Source organism: Bubalus bubalis, chromosome 2 (genome assembly GCF_019923935.1).
Source record: "Bubalus bubalis isolate 160015118507 breed Murrah chromosome 2, NDDB_SH_1, whole genome shotgun sequence".
Lineage (NCBI taxonomy): Eukaryota > Metazoa > Chordata > Mammalia > Artiodactyla > Bovidae > Bubalus > Bubalus bubalis.
The window spans coordinates 23178595-23205321 of record NC_059158.1 but is presented as its reverse complement, the minus strand read 5'-3'; the positions used below and the strand labels follow the sequence as shown (position 1 = coordinate 23205321).

Here is a 26727-nt window from a genome sequence, read left to right as displayed (position 1 = left end):
ATCTGCACAGAAAGATGATTATCGTTTAGGTATTCTACTCAATTATTACTGTGGTTCTATGGAATACAAAAGAGAGGAATGAGGAGAAGCAGTATTGCTTTTGTTCCTTCTGAGTCTGACACGTCACTGTTGGTGTTTTTTAAAAAAATTTGATTTGTTTATTTTTGGCCGCACTGAGTCTTCACTGCTGTGCACGGTCTTAACCGCTGTGGTGAGCCCAGGCTACTCCCTCGTTGTGGTGCACGGGCTTCTCATTGTGGTGGCTTCTCGGGTTGCAGAGCATGGACTCTAGAGGATGCGGGCTTCAGTAGTTGTGGTTCGCAGGCTCTACAGCTTGGGATCAAGAGTTGTGGCTCATGGGATTAGCTGCTTAGCAGCATATAAGATCTTCCCGGACCAGTAATCTAACCTGTGTCCCCTGCATTGGCAGGCAGATTCTTAAGCACTGGAACACCAGGACTCTCCTACTGTTGGTATTAACACTCAAAATTTTCTTTGATTTTGGTATCCCAGACCTCACACTTCTCCCTAGGAGAATGAGGCTGATATCGCCAATGTGTGTCTTCTTCATTTCTTGCTCTCTGCTTTAGTAGTAGTATTGCATCTGCTTTATCCAAGGAATATCTATATGCAATCCAACATTTATCCAAGCTTTATAATTGCCATTACAAATGCAATGTACTTTGTCCACCTTTCAATTGTGTTTCATTTTTGCAGAAGTTCATAATACATTCATCACATTAATAATTTCTTAATTGTTAATTTCATCAGTGGCTTAACAGGCTCACTGTCTCTACCCTCTCTTAATGCCCATGCCATGAGCATCCATGCCATCAGCATTTGAAACACATTTTGAAAAGATAAGTGTATACATATAGCTGATTCATGTGGCTGTACAGCAGAAACTAATACAACATTGTAAAGCAATTATACTCCAATAATAAAAAAAACTGCATTCAGGAGAGCCACCATGGTGACTCTTTTCCAGTCTCCTTGGCTGGTTACTGCTCTTCCTCCTTATTATCCACTTTTGTGCATCTCCTCTTCTCTGTCTTCTAGTTCTGTGCTTTATATATCTATAAACAGATAACTCTCAAGTTATACTTCTAATTTCAACTTATTTTCCTAGCTCTGGCTTATATATTTAACTTCCAACTAGGCAGTTCTACAGTAGCTGACTTAACCATTAAGATATTTTCTTTCAGCTGGCTTGATTTACATACTACATTGGAAACAGATACACAAATCAAATAGACTGTCAACCTTATGCAGTCCACCAAGTGCAGAACTTGAACTCTATAGTCCACTTTGAAACCTGATCCTATTACTCCATTTGTCAAATGACATCGTCAACGCTTGCCTCTTGCTACTCCAATCTCTATAAACAATGACCTTGGAATTCTCCATTCTATCCAATGATACTGGTGAGTAGATGGAAAGAGCAAAGGAGCCAGGGCCTTGGAATACACTGATGAGACCAGGTAAAAATAATGTAGTTTAGAAGCTGGGCATTATCAAGCTTTATCTCGCTTGTGACCAGAAGGATTTTGAGGAAGAAGTCATTTTGGCCTTAGAGATCAGTTCCCAGAGTTACTCATTAGAGAAAAACCTGGAGGAATTTTTTTCTTGAGAAAATTTCCTATAGATAGGGCTGAGGAATAAAATCAATAAACAGAAGTCTAACACTGATTTGGACATAAAATCAGAAAGATTACTTAAAACTCACAATATCTGTTTGGTCACTGCCGTGCCTCCTTATATAAGAATATTTGGAAGAGACTGCCATACAGTCATAACACATTATATGTGTCTTTTAATTTTTATTGTTCTGAGAACATTTGTCATACAAATACACTGAAGTTTAACAAATTATTTCATTCATCTGTTGATAAAGTCATCTCAGTTGAGTCCTGAAACATTAAATAGAGTCAGTGCTTTTCTGTTGCACTTTCCCCAATTTCTGAATCACCGAATAATGCAGTTTAATTAAATAGGTGTTTAACCATCTATGTTTAGGGTGACAGTGTGTCATAGAGCAATAGGTAACCATGTGCTCCTCTACAGTTTCCAGCCTCTACGAAGCTTGGATTATGTCAAAAATTCTGTTCAATAGAAATTCTGTCTGAGACAGTGCAGGATGTAAGATGCCTTCTCCCACACACATTCCTTTATAAACAAAATTGGAATCAAGAGACCAAAGAAGGTAGAGGTGGAAGATGGAAGAACCATGTGAGTAAGGTTAGAACCAAATTTCTTGGGTTTACAAAAGCGAGCAGTCCATCCATGACCTCAAAATATCCTTTTATAGTCTTGTCTTATCTGTCTGTATCTCTATTTTATTTATTTATTATTCCTATTTTTTATTTATTGACTGTGTTACCTATTTTGTGGGATCTTAGTTTCCCAACCAGGAATTGAAACTGTGCCTTCGGCAGGGAAAATATGGAGTCCTAAACACTGGACACCAGGGATTCTGCATCTCTAAATAGTTGTAAGCATTGGCACCCACCATGGTTTCAGATTCAGTGGCACACCTAGAAACTTAGAAAGTGAGGAACATAGTAATTCTTGTCTATTAGCCTCCAAACATACTTCAGCAATGACTATTTAATAACTTTCACTTAGTATAGCTTAGTGACAGGTAAGGAAAGAAGACAAAATTTTTGATGAATTCTTTATATTTCACTGGAATTACATCATAGTATACCACATTACAATCTGTGAAAATACATATAGAAATCAAAGAACAAAATAAATGATAGGGAAAGTTTTGAAACTCAATATTCATGACCCAAAATTGAGGGGAAAATAACATGCTAAAAGCTAAAAATGTATTCCTGAGATTTTTTTCAAACTGACTATACTTTTACCAATATTTTACAGTAATCTTTGACAGGTTGTCAGTTGACTTTTAATACATCTTTGCAGTCAGAGTTCACAAAACTCTGGATAAACCATTGGTTACTTTACCTCTGTTAACTATAACTGACAGCAATATTTGTTTTAATTACTTGCCTCCCCACTTAGAGAAAATGAAATCATGACATACTGATTAAAAATGTCCTTTCACTCATGTGTGAGTTAATATTTACTTTTCCGTTTGTGCCCATGATCCTAAATTCAAATCCGTAAAGTATAATGGCATAATAATTTTATTGTTCACATTATAATATTTAACTTGCAGGAAACACACAGATAAACTGGCCTAAGCACTTTCCAGCTATACAGTGTATGAGTAACTGAGGCAAATTTCTGTACTGGATTTTATTTAAGAGCACAAACATGACAGATCAGTTGTGTCAACCAATATCTCCCAAACAAATTCAACTTTCAAATTCCATGAAGAGTGTACATTTGTTCAAATTTCCCTTTTATTACCTAGGAATGCACTGTTTAATGCAACTTACTGGGCTTTTTCATTTATTTTTTCTTTATACTATTCCTTCTGTTTCATAGGCTTCTCATGTGGGACTAGTGGTAAGAACCACCTGCTAATGCAGGAGACATAAGAGATGTGAGTTCAATCCCTGAGTCTGGAAGACCCCGTGGAGGAGGAAATGGCAACCCACTCCAGTATTCTTGCCTGGAGAATCCCATTGACAAAGGAGCCCGATAAGCTACAGTCCAAGGGTCGCAAAGAGTCAGACACAACTGAAGCAACTTAGCACACATGCACTCTGTTTTACAAAGAGTAAACAATTTGAGAAGCAGTATAAACTCGCCATCTCCAGTTTCTCATTACCTATTTATTTATGTCTCTGAAGAATTCTTCAGATATCTTCAAGTCAGAGCCTCCTTCACATCACCCTCCTCAAGGCCCCTTTTACTTCCTTGTTCGTCAAAGTATAGATCAGTGGATTGAGCACAGGAGTGACCACACTGTACATAATGGCAATGATCTGATCCTGATCCATGGAGCTACTTGAGGCAGGACGAATGTAAACAAAAACAACAGGGACAAAGAAAAGAACAACTACCAAGAAGTGGGAGGTACAAGTAGACAGTGCTTTATGAAGCATGCTGCAAGAATGGGTCTTGAAGAAAAGATATATAATAAATATAAATAGGACAGGAATATTAGAAAGAATGAGCCCATAGCAATGGTGCCTGTGACTGTATTGAGCAGCCACTCATTGAGCTCAATGGTCCCACAGGCCAACTCCAGCAATGGCTTAACATCACAAAAGATGTGATGGATATGGTTGGAACCACAGAAGTTTAAGTGAGAGGTCAATACTGAGTGCAGCAGGGCATGGAAAAAACCAATGATCCAGACAGTGACAGCCATCTGGATACAGACTTGATGATTCATGATAAGAGTATAATGAAGTGGTTTGCAGATAGCCACAAAGCAGTCAAAGCCCATCACGGCCAGCAACATGGACTCTGTGCTGCCCAGGAAGTGGAAGAAATGAAGCTGGCTAATGCATCCTAAGAAAGAAATTGTTTTGTGGGTAAACAGGAAGTTTCCCAGCATCTTTGGCAGAGTCACTGTGGAGTAGCAGATATCCAGACATGACAGGTTTCCCAGGAAAAAATACATAGGAGAATGCAGTCTTGAATCAGAGAAGCAACCATCAGGATGGCTCCATTTCCAGCCAAGCTGACAATGTAAGTTGCAACGAAAACCACAAAGAGAACAGGCTGCAGTACTTGGATGTCTGTCACTGGCAGGAGGAGAAATTCATTGACTGATGTTTGATTCAGCATCACTTGAAAGAAAAGAGAAAATAACATCTGGCATGCTTTTTCTGATGGGAACCAGTGTCCCCCAGCTGAGGATTTCCCATCTAGACAATAGTATTTTGAGGTAGAGCAGTGGTGTTTTAAATAGTCTGAGCAGCACAGATTATAGAATATTTGGACCACTAGATTATTAAATATTAACATTATATGCCATTTATGGACTGTTACTCAAGCACTTTTGTTTTTTATTTGACATATCTTTTCAAATATATATGTATAAATCTTTTATTTTATTTATTTATTTTTAATTTAATTTTATTTTTTAAACTTTACATAATTGTATTAGTTTTGCCAAACATCAAAATGAATCCACCACAGGTATACGAGACAGCAAAAGAGACACTGATGTATAGAACAGTCTTATGTATAAATCTTTTCAAGTGAAAATCTTTTCTTTTTTCTAGGGATTTAGAGCAAATTGCCAGCCTACCATCTTTTCTGATAAAGACTTGTCTTTTATCATCCTAAAATCTAACAGAGGGTAAATTATTAAGCTCTCCACCACACTACTGTCTCTTGACTTAGTACAAAATCATTTGTAGGGTTTTAAACCTAAGAAAAATTGACAGTGAGGGAATAATAAGAGATTTAAAGCACTCTGAATGGAGATGTAAACATTAGAGTGCTTGCTATTAAAAGGAATCATTCAATATTTGGGAAACTCATGAAAGGAGAAGACAAAGATATGAGGTGACTAGAATAAAAAAGTGAATTTAGTAGGGAACATTTCTAGATATCCCATGAGATTATCACCTTTAAATGTAGTGAGAATTTTGAGAAATTATTTAATGTTAATACATTAACATTAAGGAATTAAGAGTAACTTTCCTTGATAGCCATGTATATATTGCATATGGTTAAACTTAATTGGAAAAGGTGATTGCACCCCACTCCAGCACTCTTGCCTGGAAAATCCCATGGATGGAGGGGCCTGGTAGGCTGCGGTCCATGGGGTCGCTAAGAGTCGGACAAGACTGAGAGACTTCACTTTCCCTTTTCACTTTCATGCCTTGGAGAAGGAAATAGCAACCCACTCCAGTGTTCTTGCCTGGAGAATCCCAGGGATGGGGGAACCTGGTGGGCTGTCTATGGGGTCGCACAGAGTCGGACACGACTGAAGTGACTTAGCAGCAACAGCAAACTTAATCATTCTTACTTATGATACACATATGCCAAGCATTGCTTTTGGTTCTCTACTTACAAAACAAAATTGTATCAAAAATTCACTTGGGGTAAAAAACTTTTCCCTAACATTTACAGAAAAGAGCAATCAGACTTTCTGTACTAAATATTTATTTCACTGCATCCTGAATATTTATTAACTATATATTTACTTTGAAAAATATCTAGAGATATAGCAATAAAAATGTAGCTGGTAAAAAGTCTTCATAATCCACAAACACAATATCCATCATAAGATAGGAATTCAGCTCTAAATCCTTGGCATGTAAATTTAATACAGGCAGGAAGACAGAGAAGATGGGCAACTCTCCAGCCTGTCTCCTGGTTCATTCTCCTACATGATTGACTGTTCAAATCCACAGTTAAGAAGGCTTCTCAGGTTGACATTCCTGAAAAGTAAATAGTAGAAAAAATTTTAAATGAATAGAGTAGAAAAGTATTTGACATGATAGCTTATATTGGAATTACAGTATAAGATCTTCATCTGCCGAAACCTCTTCTTTCTAAAATTTTGCCTGTCTTTCATGATGCACAGATCTTTAGATACACAAACCCTGTGAGAGAGTGTCCCTGGGGTTTGGGAGGATTATTGAAAGAATAAACAAGTTACCTTTCTATACTTGCAATACAAGAAAATTCTCCTTGGAGGATGCCTATCTTGAGTCCCATTTTTTTCATTGGTCCTATTTTTTTTCCTTATTATGTTTCTTTCTCAGTTTCAGAACCATAGACAGTACAGTTTCAAGAGCCTCAGGAATTCTTAAATTACCTTTCCTTTCCTGGGACAGAGAGATGGATATACTTTGTCATCTTGGGGACTTCCCTGGAAAAGCTTTGTATAAAATGCTAGGAAATTGGGCAATGACAGTTAAGGAATGAGGGCCAGTCATATCCCATGGATCCATACAGAAAGATGATTATCTTTTAAATATTCCACTAATTTTTTACTGTGATTCTATGGAAAACAAAAAAAAGAAAGAGGAAGAAGTAGTATTGCTTTTGTTCTTTCTAAATCTGACTCTTCACAGTTAATAATAATGTTAAAATAGTTTCTTTAATTTTGGAATCCCCAAAATTCATATTTCTCTCTAGGAGAATGAGACTTGTCTCTCCAAAGTATCTTCGCTTCTTGCTGTTTCATTTGTGTTCAGTTGCTCAAGTCATGTCTGGCCCTTTAGGCCCCAATGGACTCATTAGTCTCCTCTGTCCATGGGATTTTCCCAGCAAGAACACTGGGGGGGTTGTCATGCCCTCCTCCAGGGGTCTTCCCGACCTAGGGCTCAAATCTGCCTTTCCTGCATTGCAGGCAGTTTCCTTACCTGCTGGGCCATTGGGGAGGCCCTGCTGTATCTTTGGTGCAAAAGTAATTGTGGTTTTTGCATTGTTGTTTGATATTGTAATGCTTTCTTAAATTAGTGTCTTCAGCTGGTAAAGAATCCACCTGCAATGTGGGAGACCTGGGTTTGATCCTTGGGTTGGGAAGATACCCTGGAGAAGGGAAAGGCTACCCATTCCAACAGTCTGGTCTGGAGAATTACAAATAAATAAACATTTATCATTGGGAATTTTTAGTTGTATTCAATTTTTTTTCTATAAAAGTATTATTTATATTCAGAATTTACCTTGATACATTCTTTATGGATTGATTGCTGTGCCTAAAGACATTGATATTTTAAAAATTATTTAAAATTGAACACACTTTACTTTTTCATTTTAACGTTTAATGTAGAAAATTTTAAACATTCAGAAAAATACAGACAGTGGTGTAAAAACCCTCCTGTAGCTATCATCCTGCCTTGACATCAACATTTTGCCAATACTGTGCCAAATATCTAGCATTCCTTTTTTTCTGGAATAATTTAAAGAAAGTTTTAGACATTGTGTATGTATTGTGTTATATAAACTATGCAATCATTTATTTCCAATGTAAATATTTATTATACTCTCAAATTTATGAGGACATTTTTATAAAACATATCCACCATGCCATTACGATACTTCCCACAATTATCAGCATAGCACAAAAACACAAAGAAGTGGAAGATTCTGAAAAATGAGGCATTAAAAATGAAAAAATGCACAGAACCAGTTTCCAGTCTCTTATTCATGGTGATGGTACTGGCAGTATTGATGGGGAAAGAGCTGAAGATGGTAATTTGTAATGTGATGCTAATGACAAAAAAATGATACTGACTATAGTAAAGCTGATGGTGAGAATCTTCATTATTAAACCAGTGATAGCCGTGGAAATGATGGTCAAAATGCTGGTAATGATGAGAACAGATGACTAAGTTTCAATACTATTAGTTTTATAAGTCAACTTTAAAGAACAGCTCATCCAATCCACTCTTAAGGATATTATTTTTAGCTAATATACCTCATTATATATATTATAATATAATATTTATGGTATTCATATATATATATATATATATATGAGAAGGAAATGGCAACCCACTCTATTATTCTTTCCTGGAGGATACCATAGACATAGGATCCTAGAGGGCTACAGTCCATGGGGTTACAACAGTCCTGCAGGACTTAGTGGCTAAACCATGACAACCTGAAGTGGGCTTCCCTAGTGGATCAGACTGCCTGCATATGCAGGAGACCCAGATTCGATCCTTGGGTCAGGAAGATCCTCTGGAGAAGGGAATGACAACTCACTCCAGTATTCTTGCCTGGAGAATTCCATGGACAAATGGAGCCTGATGGGCTACAGTCCATGGGGTCACAAAGAGTTGGACACAACTGAGTGACTAACAATTTCACTTTGACATAGTACTGATATATTTTGATATAATAATATAGATAATATATAATATATAAACCTAGAGGTAGCAGTTAAAGTGGGTTCTAACAACTAGTTCTCCTAGTTTCTATTTAGTGTTCTTTGGCTGGATGGCATCATTGACTCGATGGACGTGAGTCTCAGTGAACTCCGGGAGTTGGTGATGGACAGGGAGGCCTGGTGTGCTGAGGTTCATGGGGTCACAAAGAGTCGGACACGACTGAGCGACTGATCTGATCTGATCTGATGCTATAGCATATCTATACTGTGCAATACCCTCTCACTTTATCAGTGTGGTGGTGAAAAGTGTAATTTTTTTCCCCCAAAACACTTGTTTCTTGGAATTATTCCTAATGCCATGCACTCTCTATGCCCAGAACCCTTTTCAGGGATCTCTTCACTTCCTACTTCTTAGACTATAAATGAAAGGATTGAGAGTGGGGTGACCAGGGCATACATGACAGCAGCACCCAGCTCCCCAGAGGCATGAGAAGCTGACAGGGACTTCAGGTAGGTGGCAAAGACTGAGTTGTAGAAGAGGATGACCATGGAGAGGTGGGAGCTGCATGCAGCCAGGGCTTTCTTTTTCCCCTGTGCTGATGGAACCCAAGCTACAGCAAGGAAAATACGGGCATAGGAGCTTATGATGCAGAGGAGAGGGCTGATTCCTAAGAGTCCTGTCAGAACCATCGTCAGGTGTCATTGAGGTGGGTATTAGAGCAGGAAAGTCTAAACAGTGGTCCAAAATCACAGAAAAAGTGGGGAATTTCTTGATTACTATAGAATGAGAACTGGGATAGCAACAGGGCATTGACAAGAGAAATAGAGTGGGCCACTCCCCATGACCCACCCAGCAGCAGTGCACATCTGCAAGGAGTCATTAGGAGTGCATAGGGCAGGGGATGGCAGATGGCAGTGTAATAGCTGATAGCTGTGGCCATCCAAAGCAGATTGTCCATATCAGCAAAAACTGCAAAGAAATTTAATTGGGCCAGACACTGAGAGAAGATCGATCCGTTGCTGGTTCACAAAGTCTCCAGCATTTTGGGGGCTGTGGTGGTAGTGAAGCAAAGGTTGACCAGGAAGAGCTGGCTGAGAAAGTACATGGGGGTGTGGAGGTGGATGTCAGCGCCAATAGCCAGCAGCAGTAGTGAGTTTCCTAAGAGACTCAGCAAGTAGAGGGCCAGGAAGAGACCAAAGAGAAGCTGTGGTTTGTCTGGGTCACTGGATAGTCCTGAGAGGACAAAGTCAGTGTTCTTACTGCAGTTCATTTCAGGTCTTGATGGGCTACAAGAAAAGAATCAGCATGAAGAGGGTTCACTACAGTTTGCTAGAACCCTGGTTCCTTCCTCTTGGCAATGGTTTTTCCTTATACCACCAATGTGAGGAATGGATAAACAACTAAAATAGCAATGGGGAGGACAAGGGTTGTATCTCACAAAAGATAGTCAAATTAAGGAGACATCAAGGTAAGAGAATGAAAGAAACCACAGAGATGTCCTGGAGTTATGAAAGCATAAACGAGTTTTCTTAATAAAATTTTGTGTGATTGGTGTTTAACTACTTGCTTGTGAATCTGTTTTCTTCTCAAGATCATGAGTCTTTCAAGGCAGAAGTGATGTTTCAGTACTTAGCTCAGTGTCTGGCACATAGAAGGGGCTCAATAAATACTCCCACCCACACTCACAGTGACTATTCTAGTTCAAGGTTTGTGACTGGCTGGAGAACTGTTATCCTCCTAACTATTTTAACACGGATCTTGCCCCATCGAATATGTTCTCCATACTGTGGTCAGTGGGATCCTTAAAAAAAAAATCTCATCATGTCACTTCTTTATTTTAAAATTGGTCTCTACCCGTGGAACTCTGCTCAATAATATGTGGCAGCCTGGATGGGATGAGAGTTTGGGGGAGAATGGACACAAGTGAGTCTGTTTACTGTCCACCTAAAACTATTACAACATTGTTAATTGGCTATAGTCCAATATAAAATAAAAAGCTTAAAAAAGAAAATGAAGAAAATAAAATAGATAAGCAACAAGGATATATTGTGTAGCACAAAGAATTACAGCCATTATCCTGTAATAACTTTTAATGAAGCATAATCTGTAAAAATACTGAATTATTATGCTATACACCTGAAACTACTATAATTATTAGAAGAATGCAAATCAAAACTATAATGAGGTATCACCTCACACTGGTCAGAATGACCATCATTAAAAAGTCTACAAATAACAAATTCTGAGGAGGGTATGGGGAAAAGAGAATTGTCCTACATTGTAGATGGGAACGTAAGCTGGTATAACCACTATGAAAAACCATATGAAGGTCTCTCAAAAAACTAAAAGTAGAGCTGCTATAGCATATATGATTCAGCATTTCCACTCCTGGGCATATACTCAGACAAAACTATGATTCAAAAAGATACATACACCCCTATGTTCATAGCAGCAGCACAATTTACAATAGCCAAAACATAGACACAACCTAAAAGTCCATGGACAGATGAATGGATAAAGAAGATGTGTTATATAAACTTACATATATTATCATACTAGGTGAAGTAAGGATGAGATGGTTGGATGGCATCACCGACTCAATGGACATAAGTATGAGTGGACTTTGAGAGATAGTGAAGGACAGGGAAGCCTGGCATGCTGCAGTTCATGGGGTTGCAAAGAGTCAGACACGACTGAGTGACTAAACAGCAACAAAAGTGATGTAAATCCGAAAGAGATAAATATCATATAATATCACTTATATATGAAAAACCCTACCATGTCTGATAAAGCTCATTTGGTTTTTGAGCTTCATGTCACCAGCTTCATCTCACACCACAGTCCATTATCATCTGCTCCCAGCAATACTCTCTACACTGCATTGCCTTGTATGGACCACGTTCCTTCTCATCACTCTGAGTCAGCTCTTGCTCATCCTTCTAACCTTGGCTCTATTGGTGACTTTCTTAGGAAAGTCTTCCATGGCCTCTTTGACAAAGACAACCTTTCCTTTCTAGGCTCTGGGTCAATTGTTGAAGTTGTAATATGGAGGATGTAATCACATTTATTTTGTTTAAATATTTAAGTTATTTAGTTGATGTTGGTCTCCCTAACAAAGTTTTCCTCTCCTGTGTATCTCTAGTGCTTGGAATGCTAAATACAGTATTTGTCCAAAAATGAATAAATTGGTTAATGAAAAGTGAAGGCAGGAGAGGACGATACGTTATATTCCTCCAAAAGTCCTCTTCCATTTTAAGAATAAAACTTTTTACCAACAAAATATAGTCGTAGCAACATGGGTTGGAAACATTGATCCATCTAATTCTTTCATCCATCAACTTTAGACCAATGGCTGGAAATTTTATTTCCTATAAAATGCCCTTCATTTCAGACCCTTTCTCACTTTTTAAATTGTTATCCTTTTTGAGCTTTCTCTAATCAACTCACTTCCAGTTAGTTTCATGTTTCATCAGCAGCTTAACATTCTTCACTGTTTCTACTCTCTAGTAACTAATATCCAAACTAATCTCTAGTAACTAAAATGCCATGGATGCCATTGGCATCCATAGCATCAGCATCTGAACAAATTTTGAGGGGATATGTGCATACATATAGCTTATTCACATTTCAGTACAGCATAAACCAACTCAACATTGGGAAAGAAAGTGAAAGTGAAGTTGCCTAGTCATATCTGACTCTGTGACCCCGTGGACTGTAGCCTACCAGGCTCCTCCATCCATCAGATTCTCCAGGCAAGAATACTGGAGTGGGTTGCTATTTCCTTCTCCATGGAATCTTCCATACCCAGGGATTGAACCCGGGTCTGCTGCATTGCAGGCAGACGCTTTACCCTCTGAGCCACCAGGGAAGTCCATTGTAAAGCAATTATATTCTAATTAAAACACACTGTAAAGCAATTATATTCTAATTAAAAACAAATCTGCATTCAGGAGACCCACCATGTAGATCCTTTCCAGTCTTCTTGGCTGGTTACTGCTCTTCTTCCTTATTATGCACTTCTGGCTGTCTCCTCTTCTCTGTCTTCTAGTTCTGGGCTTTTTATATCTATAAACAAATAATTCTCCAATTATATCTTTAATTTCAACTTATTTTACTAACTCTAGACTTACATATTTAACTTCCAACTAGACGGTTCTACAGTAGTAATTTAACGATTTAATATACTTTCTTACAGATGGCTTGATTTATGTACTGCATTGGAAACAGATACACAAAACATTATGCAGTCCATCAAGTGCAGAACTTGAACTCTCTATGGTCCACTTGGAAGGCTGATCCCATTACTCCATTTGCCAAATGACGTCTTCAACTCCTGCTTCTGGATTCCCTAATCTCTATAAATGGTGACCTTAGAAATATTCATTCTATCCAATGATATTGATGAGTTGATGGGAAAGAACAAAGAATCCAGGGCCTTGGCATACACTGATGAGACCAGGCAAAGATAATGTAGTTTAGAAGCTGAGCATTATCAATATTTACCTCTTTTGGGTTCAGAAAGATTTTGGCAGCAGAAGAAATCATTTTGGCCTTAGAGACAGTTCCCAAAGTTACTCATTAGAAAAAAACCTGGAGGAATTTTCTGTTGAGAAAATTTCCTATAGATAGGGTTGAGGAATGAAATCAGCAATTAAACAGAAGTCTAACATTGATTTGGATGTGGAATTAGAAAGATGACTTAAAACTCACAATTTTGTCTAGTCACTGCCCTCTCTCCTTATATAAGAATAGACTCTCCTTATAAAAGAAAAGACTAACATACAGCCATAACATGTTATATGTGTCTTTTTGTTTTTATTTTTCTAAGAACTTTTGTCATACAAATATACTGAAATTTAACAAATTGTTTCATACATCTGTTGATAAAGTCATCTCAGTTGAGAGTGCTTGTCTGCTGTGCTCTTACCAATTTCTGAATCACTGAAGAATGCAATTTAATTAATTAAATAAGTGTTTAACCATCTGTGTTATAATGTGTCATGCAGCAATAGGTAACCGTGTGCTCTTCTATAATTTGCAGCCTCCGTGTATGTTCAGTCAGTCAGTTCAGTTGCTCCATCATGTCTGACTCTTTGCAACCCCATGCACTGCAGCATGCCAATCTTCCCTGTCCATCACCAACTCCTGAAGCTTACTTAAATTCATGTCCATCCAGTCGGTGATGCCATCCAACCATTTCATCCTCTGTTGTCCCCTTCTCTTCCTGACTTCAATCTTTCCCAGCATCAGGGTCTTTTCCAATGAGTGAGTTCTTCGCATGAGGTGGCCAAAGTATTGGACTCTCAGCTTCAGCATCAGTCCTTCCAATGAATATTCAGGACTGATTTCCTTTAGAATTAATAGGCTCGATCTTCCTGCAGTCACAGGAGTCTCAAGGATCTTCTCCAACACCACAGTTTAAAAGCATCAGTTCTTCTGCACTCAACTTTCTGGACCTGAAAACATGTGGATACCAGCATTTCCAACTATTTAAAGATATATGATTCCCTGGTGTCCAGTGGTTAGCATTCTGCACTTTCACTGCCAAGGGCCTAGGTTCAACCCCTTGTTGAGGAACTAAGATCTTTCTTTATAGTCCAACTCTCACATCCATACATGACTAGTGGAAAAACCATAGCTTTGACTAGATGGACCTTTGTTGGCAAAGTAATGTCTCTGATTTTTAATGTGCTGCCTAGGTTGGTAACAGCTTTTCTTCCAAGAAGCTAATGTCTTTTAATTTCATGGATGCAGTCACCATCTGCCCTGATTTTGGAGGCCCTCAAAATAAAATCTTTTACTATTTCCATTGTTTCGCCATCTATTTGCCATGAAGCAATGGGACTGGATGCCACAATCTTAGTTTTATGAATGTTGAGTTTTAAGCCAAGTTTCTCACTCTCCTCTTTCACTTTCATCAAGATGCTCTTTAGTTCTTCTTTGCTTTCTGCTATAAGGGTGGTGTCATATACGCATCTGAGGTTATTGATATTTCTCCCAGAAATCTTGATTCCAGCTTATGCTTCATCCAGCCCAGCATTTCACATGATGTACTCTGCAAATAAGTTGCATAAGCAGGGTGACAATATCCATGTATGTTGGATTACATAAAAAACTCTGATCAATAGAAATTCTAGTCTGAGATAGTTCAGGGTATAAAATGCCTTCTCTTCACACATTCTTTTATAAACACAACTGGAATAAGAGACCAAAGAAGGTAGAGTAGGAAGATGGAAAAACCATGTGAGCTAGGTTAGAACCAAATTCTTTGCTTTACAAAAGTGGATGTAAACAATTTGAATAGTCTGTTTATGAACTCAAAATATTCTTTTATAACTTTTTAGTCTGTATCTCTATTATTTATTTAGCAGTCTTATTTATTTATTTATTAGTTGTACTGTCTGGCTTGTGGGATATTAGTTCCTCAACAAGGGGTTGAACCTAGGCCCTTGGCAGCAAAAGTGCAGAATGCTAACCACTGGACACCAGGGAACCCTATATCTTCAGATAGTTGTAAATGCGGGTATCCATTATGGTTTCAGGTCCAGTGACACTTCATGGAACATAGAAAGTGAGGAACATAGTAATTCTTGTCTATTAGCTCCAAAAATACTTCAGCAAAGAAAGCTGAGCACTGAAGAATTGATGCTTTTGAACTGTGGTGTTGGAGAAGACTCTTGAGAGTCCCTTGGGCTGCAAGGAGATCCAACCAGTCCTAAAGGAAATCAGTCCTGAATGTTCATTGGAAGGACTGATGCTGAAGCTGAAAGTCCAATACTTTGGCCACCTGATGCAAAGAACCGACTCATTGGAAGAGACCCTGAAGCTCAGAAAGAATGAGGGCAGGGGGAGAAGGGGATGACAGAGGATTAGATTGTTGGGTGGCATCACTGACTCGATGGACATGAGTTTGAGCAAACTTTGGGAGTTGGTGATGGACAGGGAAGCCTAGCGTGCTGCAGTCCATGGGGTCGCAAAGAGTTGGATATGACTGAGTTTCTGAACTGAACTAAATTACTATTTGATAGCTTTCACTTAGTATAAATTTGATGATAGGTAAGGAAAATAAACTTGATGAAGTCTTCATATTTCACTGGTATTATATCATATTCTATCACATTACAATCTGAGAAAATAAGTATAGAAATCAAAAACAAAACAAATAATATGGAAGAATTTTGAAGCTCAATTTTCTGTGATGAGAAATTGAGGGGAAAATAACATATCCGTGAGCAAGAAAGATATTCCTGAGATTTTTTTTCACACTGCCTCCATTTTTAGCAATATTTTATGGTAATCTTTGACAGGTTTTCCATTTGAATTATAAAGCATATTTGGAGTCAGAGTTCACAATTTATCTCTGTTAATTTGTACTCAAAGCATTATTTGTTTTAATTACTTACTTTCTTCCTTGCTTGAAGAAAAAGAAATCATGATATACTGCTTAAAAATTTCCCTTAACTCATATATGAGTTGACATTTATTTTTCTAGTTGAGTAACCATAGCCCTACACTCAAATTCTTAAAATAAAACAGCAGATTAACATGGCTTAGTATTATCCATCTATACAACATATGCATATTTGAGGCAAATTTATGTATCTGATTTTATTCAAGAACACACAACACTGTGAGCACTGTGACCTGAGAGAAGCCCCCACTCGCTGAAACCAGAGAAAAGGCTGCCACAGCAATGAAGACTCAGCACAGCCAAAAAAAAAAAAAGATTTTGTGGATAATGTCCTATTTGTTCAGGTTTCCGTTACATTAACCTAGTCACACACTGTTAACACAACTAGACTGGACTTTCCTATTTATTTTTTCTTTATATAATGCCTTCTGTTTCACAAAGAGTTAAACAATTAGAAAAGCAGTATAATTTCACATCTCAACATTCTCATAGGCTTTTTACTGGTGCCTTGGAAGAATTCTCTCGATTTCTTAGGGTCAGAGTCTCCTTCTGATCACCCTCCTCAAAGCCCCCTCTACTTCCTTGTTCCTCAAAGTATAGATCAGTGGATTTAGTACAGGAGTGATCACACTGTACATAATGGCAATGATCCGTTCCTGGTCCACGGAGCTACCCTAGGCAGGATGAATGTAAGTGAAAACAACAGGAGCATAGAAAAGAGCAACTACCATGAAGTGGGAGGCACACGGGGACAGTGCTTTATGGAGCATGCTGCAAGAACGGGTCTTGAAAAAAAGATAGATAATAATATAGAAATAGGAAAGAAGGGTTAGAGAGAATGGGCCCATGGCAATGGTCCCTGTCACAGAATGAAGTAGCCATTCATTGAGGTCAGTGTTTCCACAGGCCAACTCCAGCAATGGCTTAACATCACAGAAGTGATGGATATGGTTGGAACCACAGAAGTTTAAGTGAGAGGTCATTACTGAGTGCAGCAGGGCATGGAAAAACCCAATGATCCAGATAGTGACAGCCATCTGGGTACAGACCTGATGATTCATGATAAGAGTGTAACGAAGTGGTTTGCAGATAGCCACAAAGCGGTCAAAGGCCATCACAGCCAACAACATGGCCTCTGTGCTGCCCAGGAAGTGGAAGAAATGAAACTGGCTTATGCAGCCCAAGAAAGAAATTGTTTTGTGGGTAGACAGGAAGTTCTCCAGCATCTTTGGCAGAGTCACCATGGAGTATCAGATATCTAGACATGACAGGTTTCCAAGGAAAAAATACATAGGAGAATGGAGTCTTGGATCAGAGATGACAACCATCATGATGACTCCATTCCCAGCCACATTGACAATGTAAATTGCAAGGAAAATCACGAAGAGAACAGGCTGCAGTACTTGAACGTCTGTCACTCCTAGGGGGAGAAATTCAGTGACTGAGGTTTGATTCAGCATCACTTGAAAGAAAAGACAAAATAAGATATGAAATGATATCTCTCATGGGAACCAGAGTCCTACAGCTGAGGATTTCCCATCTAGACAATAATATTTTGAGGGAGAGCATTGTTGTTTTAGGGTTTACCTGGTGGCTCAGTGGTAACGAAAGCAACCTATAAATGCAAGAGACATGGATTCAACTCCTGGGTCAGGAAGATCCCCTGGAGGAGGAAATGGCAACTCTCTCCAGTATTCTTGCCTGGAAAATTCTGTGAACAGGGGGTGTCTAGAGGGCTACTGTCTATGGGGTTGCAAAAAGTTGGACATAACTGAGCACATACACAAAATTTGGGAAACCCGTGAGTGGAGAAGAAAAAAATTTGATGTGACCTCAATAAAAAAGTGAATTAACTAGGCAACATTTCCAGGGATCCCATGGGACATTCACCTTTATAGCTAGAGAATATTTGGAGTAATTATCTAACCTTTATTACACGTTTACTGAAGGCTGGCACCAAGGAATTCAGAGTAGCTTTCCTTAATAACCATGTGTATTTTGTATATTGTTAAACGTATCACTCCTGCTTAAGATACACATGATATGCCAAATGTTATTTTTGGTTCTCTACCCACAAAACAAAATTGTATCAAAAGTTCATTTTGGGGAAAAAATCTTTTCCTACGGTTTAAAGAAAACAGCAATCAGACTTTCTGTACTAAATACTTTATTTCACTGCATCTTTAGAGATTACTCATTTACTTTGATGAAAGTCTAGAGGTATGGCACTAAAATTAAGGCAGTAGAGAGCCTTCATAATCCACAAATACAATGTCCATCATTAAACAGGAAACCAACTCTAAGTCCTCAGTATGTAAATTTAACACTAACAAGAAATCAGAGAATATGGGCAACTTAAAGCCTGTTTCATTCTCTTACCTGATTCAGTGTTCAAATTTATAGTTAAGAAAATTGATCAGGTTTATACTTCTGAAAAATATACAGTAGAAAACTATGAAAAATAAAGAGTAGAAAAATGTTTCAAGTGATAGTTCATATTGGGATTATAGGATAAGTTCTTCATATTCCAAAACCTCTTCTTTCTGAAATTCTTCCTTTTGTTTATGATCCATGGTTCTTTAGATATATAAACTCTGAGAGAGGGTGTCCCCTGGGTTTGAGAGGAGTATTGTAAGAATAAACAAGATACCTTTCTATACCTGCAACATAAGTGAATTCTCCTTGGGTAACTCTTATCTTGAGTTCCATTTCTTTTTTCATTTTTCCTCTTTTCTTTCCTGTTTCTTTGTTAGTTTCAGAACCACAGGCAGTACAATTCTCAGTGGCCTCAAGTTTTCTTAAATTATTTTTCATTTCCTGGGACAGAGGTATGGATACACTTTCTCATCTTGGGAACTTCCTTGGAAAAACTATAAAATGGAAGGAAATTGGGCTATGACATTTAAGGCATGAGGATCAGTCATATTTCTTTAATCCATACAGAAAGATGATTATCTTTAAATATGCCCCTCATTTATTACTGTGGCTCTATGGAAAATAGAGGAATAGGGAAAATAGTAATGCTTTGTTTCTTTTCAATCTGGTATTAACACTAAATTATTTCCTTTAATTTTGGAATTCCCAAGCTCACATTTCCCTCTAGGAGAATGAAGCTGGTCTCTCATTGTGTATCTTTACTTCTTGCTATACCCTTTAGGTAAAAATATTTTATCTGCCTTATCCAAAGGATATCTATATGTGTTCTGACATCTATCCAAGCTTTAATTCCAATTGCAAATGCCATGTCCTTTGTCCATCTTTCTATTGCAAACCACTATCGTTGTTTTTTTTTGCTATGCAGAAGTTCACTGTATATTCATCACAATAATTTCTTGTTCTAGTATTCGCTATGAATATAATACAAGTGAATAGCAATTATTATGTGCTCATTGTGTAAGTGATGTTTCTGAGTCTATGTATTTGTATTTTCTTCCTTTCTTCTATATGTTTAAAGTGATGCCAAAAGTGCTGGAGGACTTCCTGCAGAAGGCATTCATCTCTATGACTGGTTCCTTGACCCAGTTCTTTATCTTTGGCTCTCTAGGCACAACTGGATTCTCCTGATTGGTGGTCAAGGAATATAATCACTACTGAATAATTGTTACCCTCGCTGCCACTCACTCCCAGTTGGTACTTGGGGCTGGTGAGCATAGCCTGGCTCTTTGGCTTCATGGTAGATGGATTGGTTGTGGCCCTGATGGCCCAGCAGAGGTCCAGTGGCCCAATCACATTAGCCAATTTTACTGTGACTTCATGCCTTTGTTAAGACTGGCCTGCTCAGATCCCAGAGTGAGTGGTCTAGGTGACAAAATTCATTCATTCATTGTGTGGTTATCTCACTATTCCTCTTGGACTGATTCTGATGTCTTATGCCTGGATTGTGGTGATCGTATTGGCAGTTCTTGCTGTGGTCAGCAAGAGAAAGGCTCACCCACATGGTCCTCCTACCTAGCTATAGCGTTCACATGCTGTGAAATTCTCATGGTCTTTTACATTACAGTCTCTGCTCATCCCCATTCAGGTTATTACCCTGCTCTATCTGATGGTCACCACCATCTTCAATCCTCTGATCTACCCTCTTGGGAGCAAGTTGGCTCATTAAGCACTGAGGAGGCAGCTCTCATAAGGAAACTGACACACTTGACTTACAAAGGAGGGTGTTGATATTTTCTTTTGGGAGTGCAGATGTCTCCACTGAGAAGTCTTCCAAGAATGTTTGAAAAATATATCATTGTCTATTCTCTTGTTCCCCTCTAATCTTTCTATGGTTCCTCTAAAAGTGAGGCAAGTATGGCAATTTTTAAGTGTTAGGTTAAATTTTTTTATTTTAAATTCTATTATTTCTCTATCAAATAGGTCATGAATATTTTATATAAAAAACAAACACAAATAGTATCCCTAAAAGAAACCTAGAAATACTGTTTATTTATAGCATTGTTTTATGACATCAGAATTGCATTCTATGCATATGTAAAAATAACAGAAGTTGGATCATTAAGTTTATAATCAGATTTTCCAGTGAAAACTGTTAGGACAATTCTTTTTCAAGATCAACAAATATATACTGGTTTGGTGGAAAAAACTGAATGAACTTTGTGGCCAATTCAATGTTTTATTCTTTTGCACTTTATAATATGGCTAAACATGACACTCTTAAATATTCTTTTGTTCTTGGGAATTTTTAGTTGTATTCCATTCTTTCACTGTTGTATTCTATTAGTTGTATTCCATTCTTTCACAGAATATGAAATATTCTTCCTCAGATATGCAGATGACACCACCCTTATGGCAGAAAGTGAAGAGGAACTAAAAAGACTCTTGATGAAAGTTAAAGTGGAGAGTGAAAAAGTTGGCTTAAAGCTCAATATTCAAAAAATGAAGATCATGGCATCTGGTCCCACCACTTCATGGGAAATAGATGGGGAAACAGTGGAAACAGTGTCAGACTTTATTTTTCTGGGCTTCAAAATCACTGTAGATGGTGACTGCAGCCATGAAATTAAAATACACTTACTCCTTGGAAGGAAAGTTATGACCAACCTAGATAGCATATTCACAAGCAGAGACATTACTTTGCCAACAAAGGTCCATCTAGTCAAGGCTATGGTTTTTCCTGTGGTCATGTATGGATGTGAGAGTTGGACTGTGAAGAAGGCTGAGCGCCGAAGAATTGATGCTTTTGAACTGTGGTGTTGGAGAAGACTCTTGACAGTCCCTTGGACTGCAAGGAGATCCAACCAGTCCTTTCTGAAGGAGATCAGCCCTGGGCTTTCTTTGGAAGGAATGATGCTAAAGCTGAAACTCCAGTACTTTGGCCACCTCATGCAAAGAGTTGACACTGGAAAAGACTCTGATGCTGGGAGGGATTGGGGGCAGGAGGAGAAGGGGATGACAGAGGATGAGATGGTTGGATGGCATCACTGACTCGATGGACGTGAGTCTGGGTGAACTCCGGGAGCTGGTGATGGACAGGGAGGCCTGGCGTGCTGTGATTCATGGGGTCGCAAAGTGTCGGACATGACTGAGCGACTGATCTGATCTGATCTGATTCTTTCACAAGCATTGTTTATTTCCAGAATTTACTTTAATGTGTTTTTTGTGGTTTGACTGCAATGTCTAAGTATATGGATATTTTAAAAATATTTAAAGCTGAATGCACTTCACGTATTCATTTTAACTTTTTGCTTTATTTTTATCTTTGTACTGTAGGTCTTTGTTGGTTATCTATTTTAAATATAGAGGTGTGTACATGTCAATCCCATCTGTCCATTGACTGATGAATGGATAAAGGTGAAGTGGGACATACATTCAATGGAATATTACCCAGCCATTCCAAATAAAGAAATAATGCCATTTGCAGCAAAATGGATGGATCTGGAGATTATCAAACTGAGTGAAGTAAGTCAGCAAAGACAAATATCACATAATATCTCATACAGCCTAAAAAAGATGTGAATGAACTTATTTACAAAACAGAAAGAAACTCACAGACTTAGAGAATGAATTTATGGTTATCAGAGGGGGAAATAAGGGGAAGGAATAGATGGGGAGCTTGGGATTGTCATTTTAACTTTTTATTGTAGAAAATGTCAAACATTCAGAGAAGTAGAGTTGGTAGTGTAATAGACCCCTATGTACCTATCACCCAGCTTTGATATCAATGCTTTGCCAATATTGTGCTTATATCTACCATTCCTTTTTTTTTTTTCCTGGAAAATTTTAAGGAAAATCTTAGACATTGTGTATATACTGTGCAGGCATATTCTTTACTACTGCACCACCTAGGGAGCCCATATTGTGCTGTATAAATGATGTAGTCTTGTATTCCCAGGGCAAATATTTATTATGCTTTCAAATTTATAAAGACATTTTTATTCACCATGCCATGATGATATGCCCCACAATTATCAAGATAGCACAAAAACACAAATTAATACAACATTCTGAAAAATAAGGCATTAAGGGGGGAAAAGTGCATAGGACCAGTTTCTATTCTCTTACTTATGATGGTGTTACTGATGGGGAGAGAACTGAAGATGGTAATTTGTAAGGTGACTCTGATGACAAAAGGATGATATTGACTAAAGCTGATGGTGATGATCTTCATTATTAAACTGGTGATAGAAATGGCAATAGTGATCAAAATGTTGGTAATGACGGGAATAGATGATCACGTCTCAATAATATTATCTTTACAAGGCAACTTAAAGAGCAGCTCATCCAATCAACTCTTAAGAATATTATATATATTGCTATTGCTAATATACTTAATTATATATTATAATGTATATTATACTCCTTTGACATATTACTGATATAAGGTTTTGAGATAATAATATAGATAATAAATAATATATATACCTATAGCTGGAATACATATACAAGCTTGCACCTAGAGTGGGACCTAGAAGCTAGTTCTCCAAATTTCTGTGTAGTGTTATATCCAATATACCATATCATGCTGTGTGACATGTGAAAGCCTTGGTGTTAACTGCTCGCTTTATCAGTGTAGTGGTGAAGAGTGTGATTTTTTTTCCCCCCAAAACACTTGTTTCTTGCCATGAACTCTCTATTCCCAGAATCCTTTTCAGGGATCTCTTCACTTCCTTATTTCTTAGACTATAAATGAAAGGATTGAGAGTGGGGGTGACCAGGGCATACGTGATAGCCTCACCCAGCTCCCCAGAGGCATGAGAAGCTGACAGGGACCTCAGGTAGGTGGCAAAGACCAAGCTGTAGAAGAGGATGACCATGGAGAGGTGGGAGCTGCATGTGGCCAGGGCTTTCTTTTTGCCCTGTGCTGATGGGATCCGAGCTACAGCAAGGAAAATATGGGCATAGGAGCTTATGATGCAGAGGAGGGGGCTGATTCCTAAGAGTCCTGTCAGAACCATCATCATGTCCTCTTTGAGGTGGGTATCAGAGCAGGAAAACCTTAAGAGTGGTCCAAAATCACAGAAAAAGTGGGGAATTTCTTGATTACTATAGAATGAGAGCTGAGATAGCAACAGGGCATGAACAAGAGAGATAGAGTGCGCGACTCCCCATGACCCACCCAGCAGTAGTGCACATCTGCAAGGAGTCATTAGGAGTGCATAGTGCAGGGGATGGCGGATGGCAGCGAAGCGGTTGATAGCCATGGCAGTCAAAAGCAGGTTGTCCATATCAGCAAAATCTGTGAAGAAATATAACTGGGCCAGGCACTCAGAGAAGGAGATCAGTCCATTACTGGTCCACAAAGTCTCCAGCATTTTGGGGGCTGTGGTGGTAGTGAAGCAGAGGTTGACCAGGGAGAGCTGGCTGAGGATGAAGTACATGGGGGTGTGGAGGTGGATGTCAGCGCCAATAGCCAGTAGCAGTAGCAAGTTTCCTAAGAGACTCAGCAAGTAGAGGGCCAGGAAGAGACCAAAGAGGAGCTGTGGTTTGTCTGGGTCATTGGACAGTCCCGAGAGGACAAAGTCAGTGTTCTTACTGCAGTTCATTTCAGGTCTTGATGGGCTACAAGAAAAGAATCAGCATGAAGAGGATTCACTACAGTTAGCTGCTGAAGTGTATTGTAGCTAACCTCGATAGTTCTCTTTTCAGTTGGTTTCCTTATACCACAAATATGAGGAATGAAGAAATGAAACTCAATCAGCAATGAGAGAGACAGAATTTGCACTTTCTGAAGGATAATCTAAATGAGGAGGCACAAAGATGACGGAATGAAAAGAACACCAGGAGCTTCCTGGAGTTTTTTAAGGGTGAAAGAGTTCTCTTAGTCTTCCTATTATTGGATGGCATAGGTACTTGTTTATGAATCAGTTTTTATTACAAGAACATGAGCCTACTAAGGCAAAGACTGCATCTCAGTACTTAGCTTAGTGCTTGGCACATCATGCGAGCTTGGTGAACGCTCCTACCCATCTACACAGTCACTACTCTAGTTTAAGTTATTGTTAATGACTAGAGTCCTGCTAACTTATGAGCTGCTTGAATAGTCCCACTCTTGCCTCATTCAATATATTCTCCACACTGCCACCAGAGTGATCTTTTCAAAAAAGAAACTCTGATCATGTCTGTTATTTGCTTAAAAACAGATGTCCAGAGAACCATTGGGCTTGTGAAGGAACAAAAATCCCCACCTATCTAACAAAGCTCAATCTGTCTTGACCTCATGATGTCTCAGCAGCTTCATCTTACACTACAGTCCCCTCATTCTCTGCTTGCTAGCCACTCTGGCTGCCTTGCATTTCTTCCTGTGCACTATTTCCCTTTGCTTCATTCTGAGTCAACTCCTGTTCATCCTTTCACAGTCTCAGATCAATTAGTGACTTTCTTAGGAAAGATTTCCCTTGCCTCTTTGATTAAGTCAAACCTACTTTTCAAATGCTACCACACGTAGCACCTACATAGAATTGCTATAGGTGTCATACGAACAATGTTGTTCATATTTATTTTGTTAAAATATTTATTTAAGATATTTAGTTACTGTTTGGAGAAGGCAATGGCACCCCACTCCAGTACTCTTGCCTGGAAAATCCCATGGACGGAGGAGCCTGGTAGGCTGCAGTCCATGGGGTCGCGAAGAGTCGGACACGACTAAGCAACTTCAATTTCACTTTTCACTTTCATGCATTAGAGAAGGAAATGGCAACCCATTCCAGTGTTCTTGCCTGAAGAATCTCAGGGACGGGGGTGCCTGGTGGGCTGCCGTCTCTGGGGTCACACAGAGTTGGACACGACTGAAGCGACTTAGCAGTTTAGCAGCAGTTAGTGTTGGACTCCCTCACGGGGGCCATAAAGTGCATTAAGGCAAATAGTGTGTCTGTTTTTCTTCTCCCTTGTGTCCCCAGTGTAGGCATCCATAAAGTATATTTGTCACAAGATGAATAATAAATTAATTAATTGATAGTGAGTACAGGAGAGGATCATAAACTTTCCTCCCAAGTGCTGAAATGTTCTTCCTTCCATTTCAACATTTTATGAATAAAAGTTTTTTCCTCCAAATATTCTCTTAATAAGACTGGAATCACTGATTCATCTTTTTACTTCATCTCTAAAATCTATATTAGTAGTATAACACTTCTTTTTTAAACTACAAAATGATCCTCATTTTTGTCTTTTTCTCATCTTTTCCACAGTTACCATCTTTGTACCTTCAACAACTTGCTCCCAGTTACTTAATCAGCAGCTTTACCGGCTTTATTGATTCCAGAAAACGTACAGCTTTATGGTTTTGGCCTGATACTCCCTTGCTTAAATATCTCTAATATCTTATATTCTAATGCATCACTTCTCAGGTGGTACTAATGGTAAAGAACCCACCTGCCAATGCAGGAGACATAAGAGATGCTGGTTCCATCGCTGGGTTGGAAAGATCACCTGGAGAAGGAAATGGCAACTCGCTCTGGTATTCTTGCCTGGAAAATTCCATGGATAGAGGAGCCTGGAAGGCTATACAGTCCATGGGGTCACAAAGAGTAGGACAAGACTGAGCAAACGAGCATGCACACAAAATGCGTCACTTCTACCTATCTGTGTCTGGTTATTGATAATTTCTATCCTTGTACCCACTTTCCAATAAACATGAATTTCTACTTTTTATCACTATTTAGTCTCCTTTCTCCTTGAGCTGATCATGTCATAACTCCATGAATATTCTCACTTATGCTTTCACACACTGATATATACACAGGATAATGTAGTCCTTGCTGCTGCTGCTGCTAAGTTGCTTCAGTCGTGTCCAACTCTGTGCGACCCCACAGATGGCAGCCCACCAGGCTCCACTGTCCCTGGGATTCTCCAGGCAAGAACACTGGAGTGCGTTGCCATTTCCTCCTCCAATGCATGAAAGTGAAAAGGGAAAGTGAAGTCGCTCAGTCATGTCTGACTCTTAGTGACCCCATGGACTGCAGCCTACCAGGCCCCTGTGTCCATGGGATTTTCCAGGCAAGAGTACTGGAGTGGGGTGCCATTGCCTTCTCCAATCTAGTCCTTAATTGAATATTATCTTAAGATGTTTTCTAATGTTTATGACATACAGATTTGCTTGTATCAATTATTTATAAATACACTGAGAGTAGAATCATATATTTTTAAAAAAATTTCTTTAAA

The 26727-nt window shown here is 38.7% G+C and overlaps 1 protein-coding gene and 3 pseudogenes across 1 annotated transcript; all 4 read right to left on the bottom strand.

The window, feature by feature from the left end:
* Nucleotides 1–3785: 3785 nt before the first annotated feature.
* Nucleotides 3786–4710, bottom strand: LOC112578326 (annotated as a pseudogene).
* Nucleotides 4711–9069: 4359 nt separating this feature from the next.
* Nucleotides 9070–10125, bottom strand: LOC102413781 (annotated as a pseudogene).
* A 6542-nt stretch (nucleotides 10126–16667) lies between these two features.
* On the bottom strand, nucleotides 16668–17612 carry LOC102414109 (annotated as a pseudogene).
* Nucleotides 17613–23087: 5475 nt separating this feature from the next.
* On the bottom strand, nucleotides 23088–24113 carry LOC102415443 (olfactory receptor 1361-like). The gene has a single exon (XM_025263484.3). It carries the CDS (start codon nucleotides 24111–24113, stop codon nucleotides 23088–23090), a length of 1026 nt encoding a protein of 341 aa, XP_025119269.3.
* Between the last annotated feature and the right edge of the window lie 2614 nt (nucleotides 24114–26727).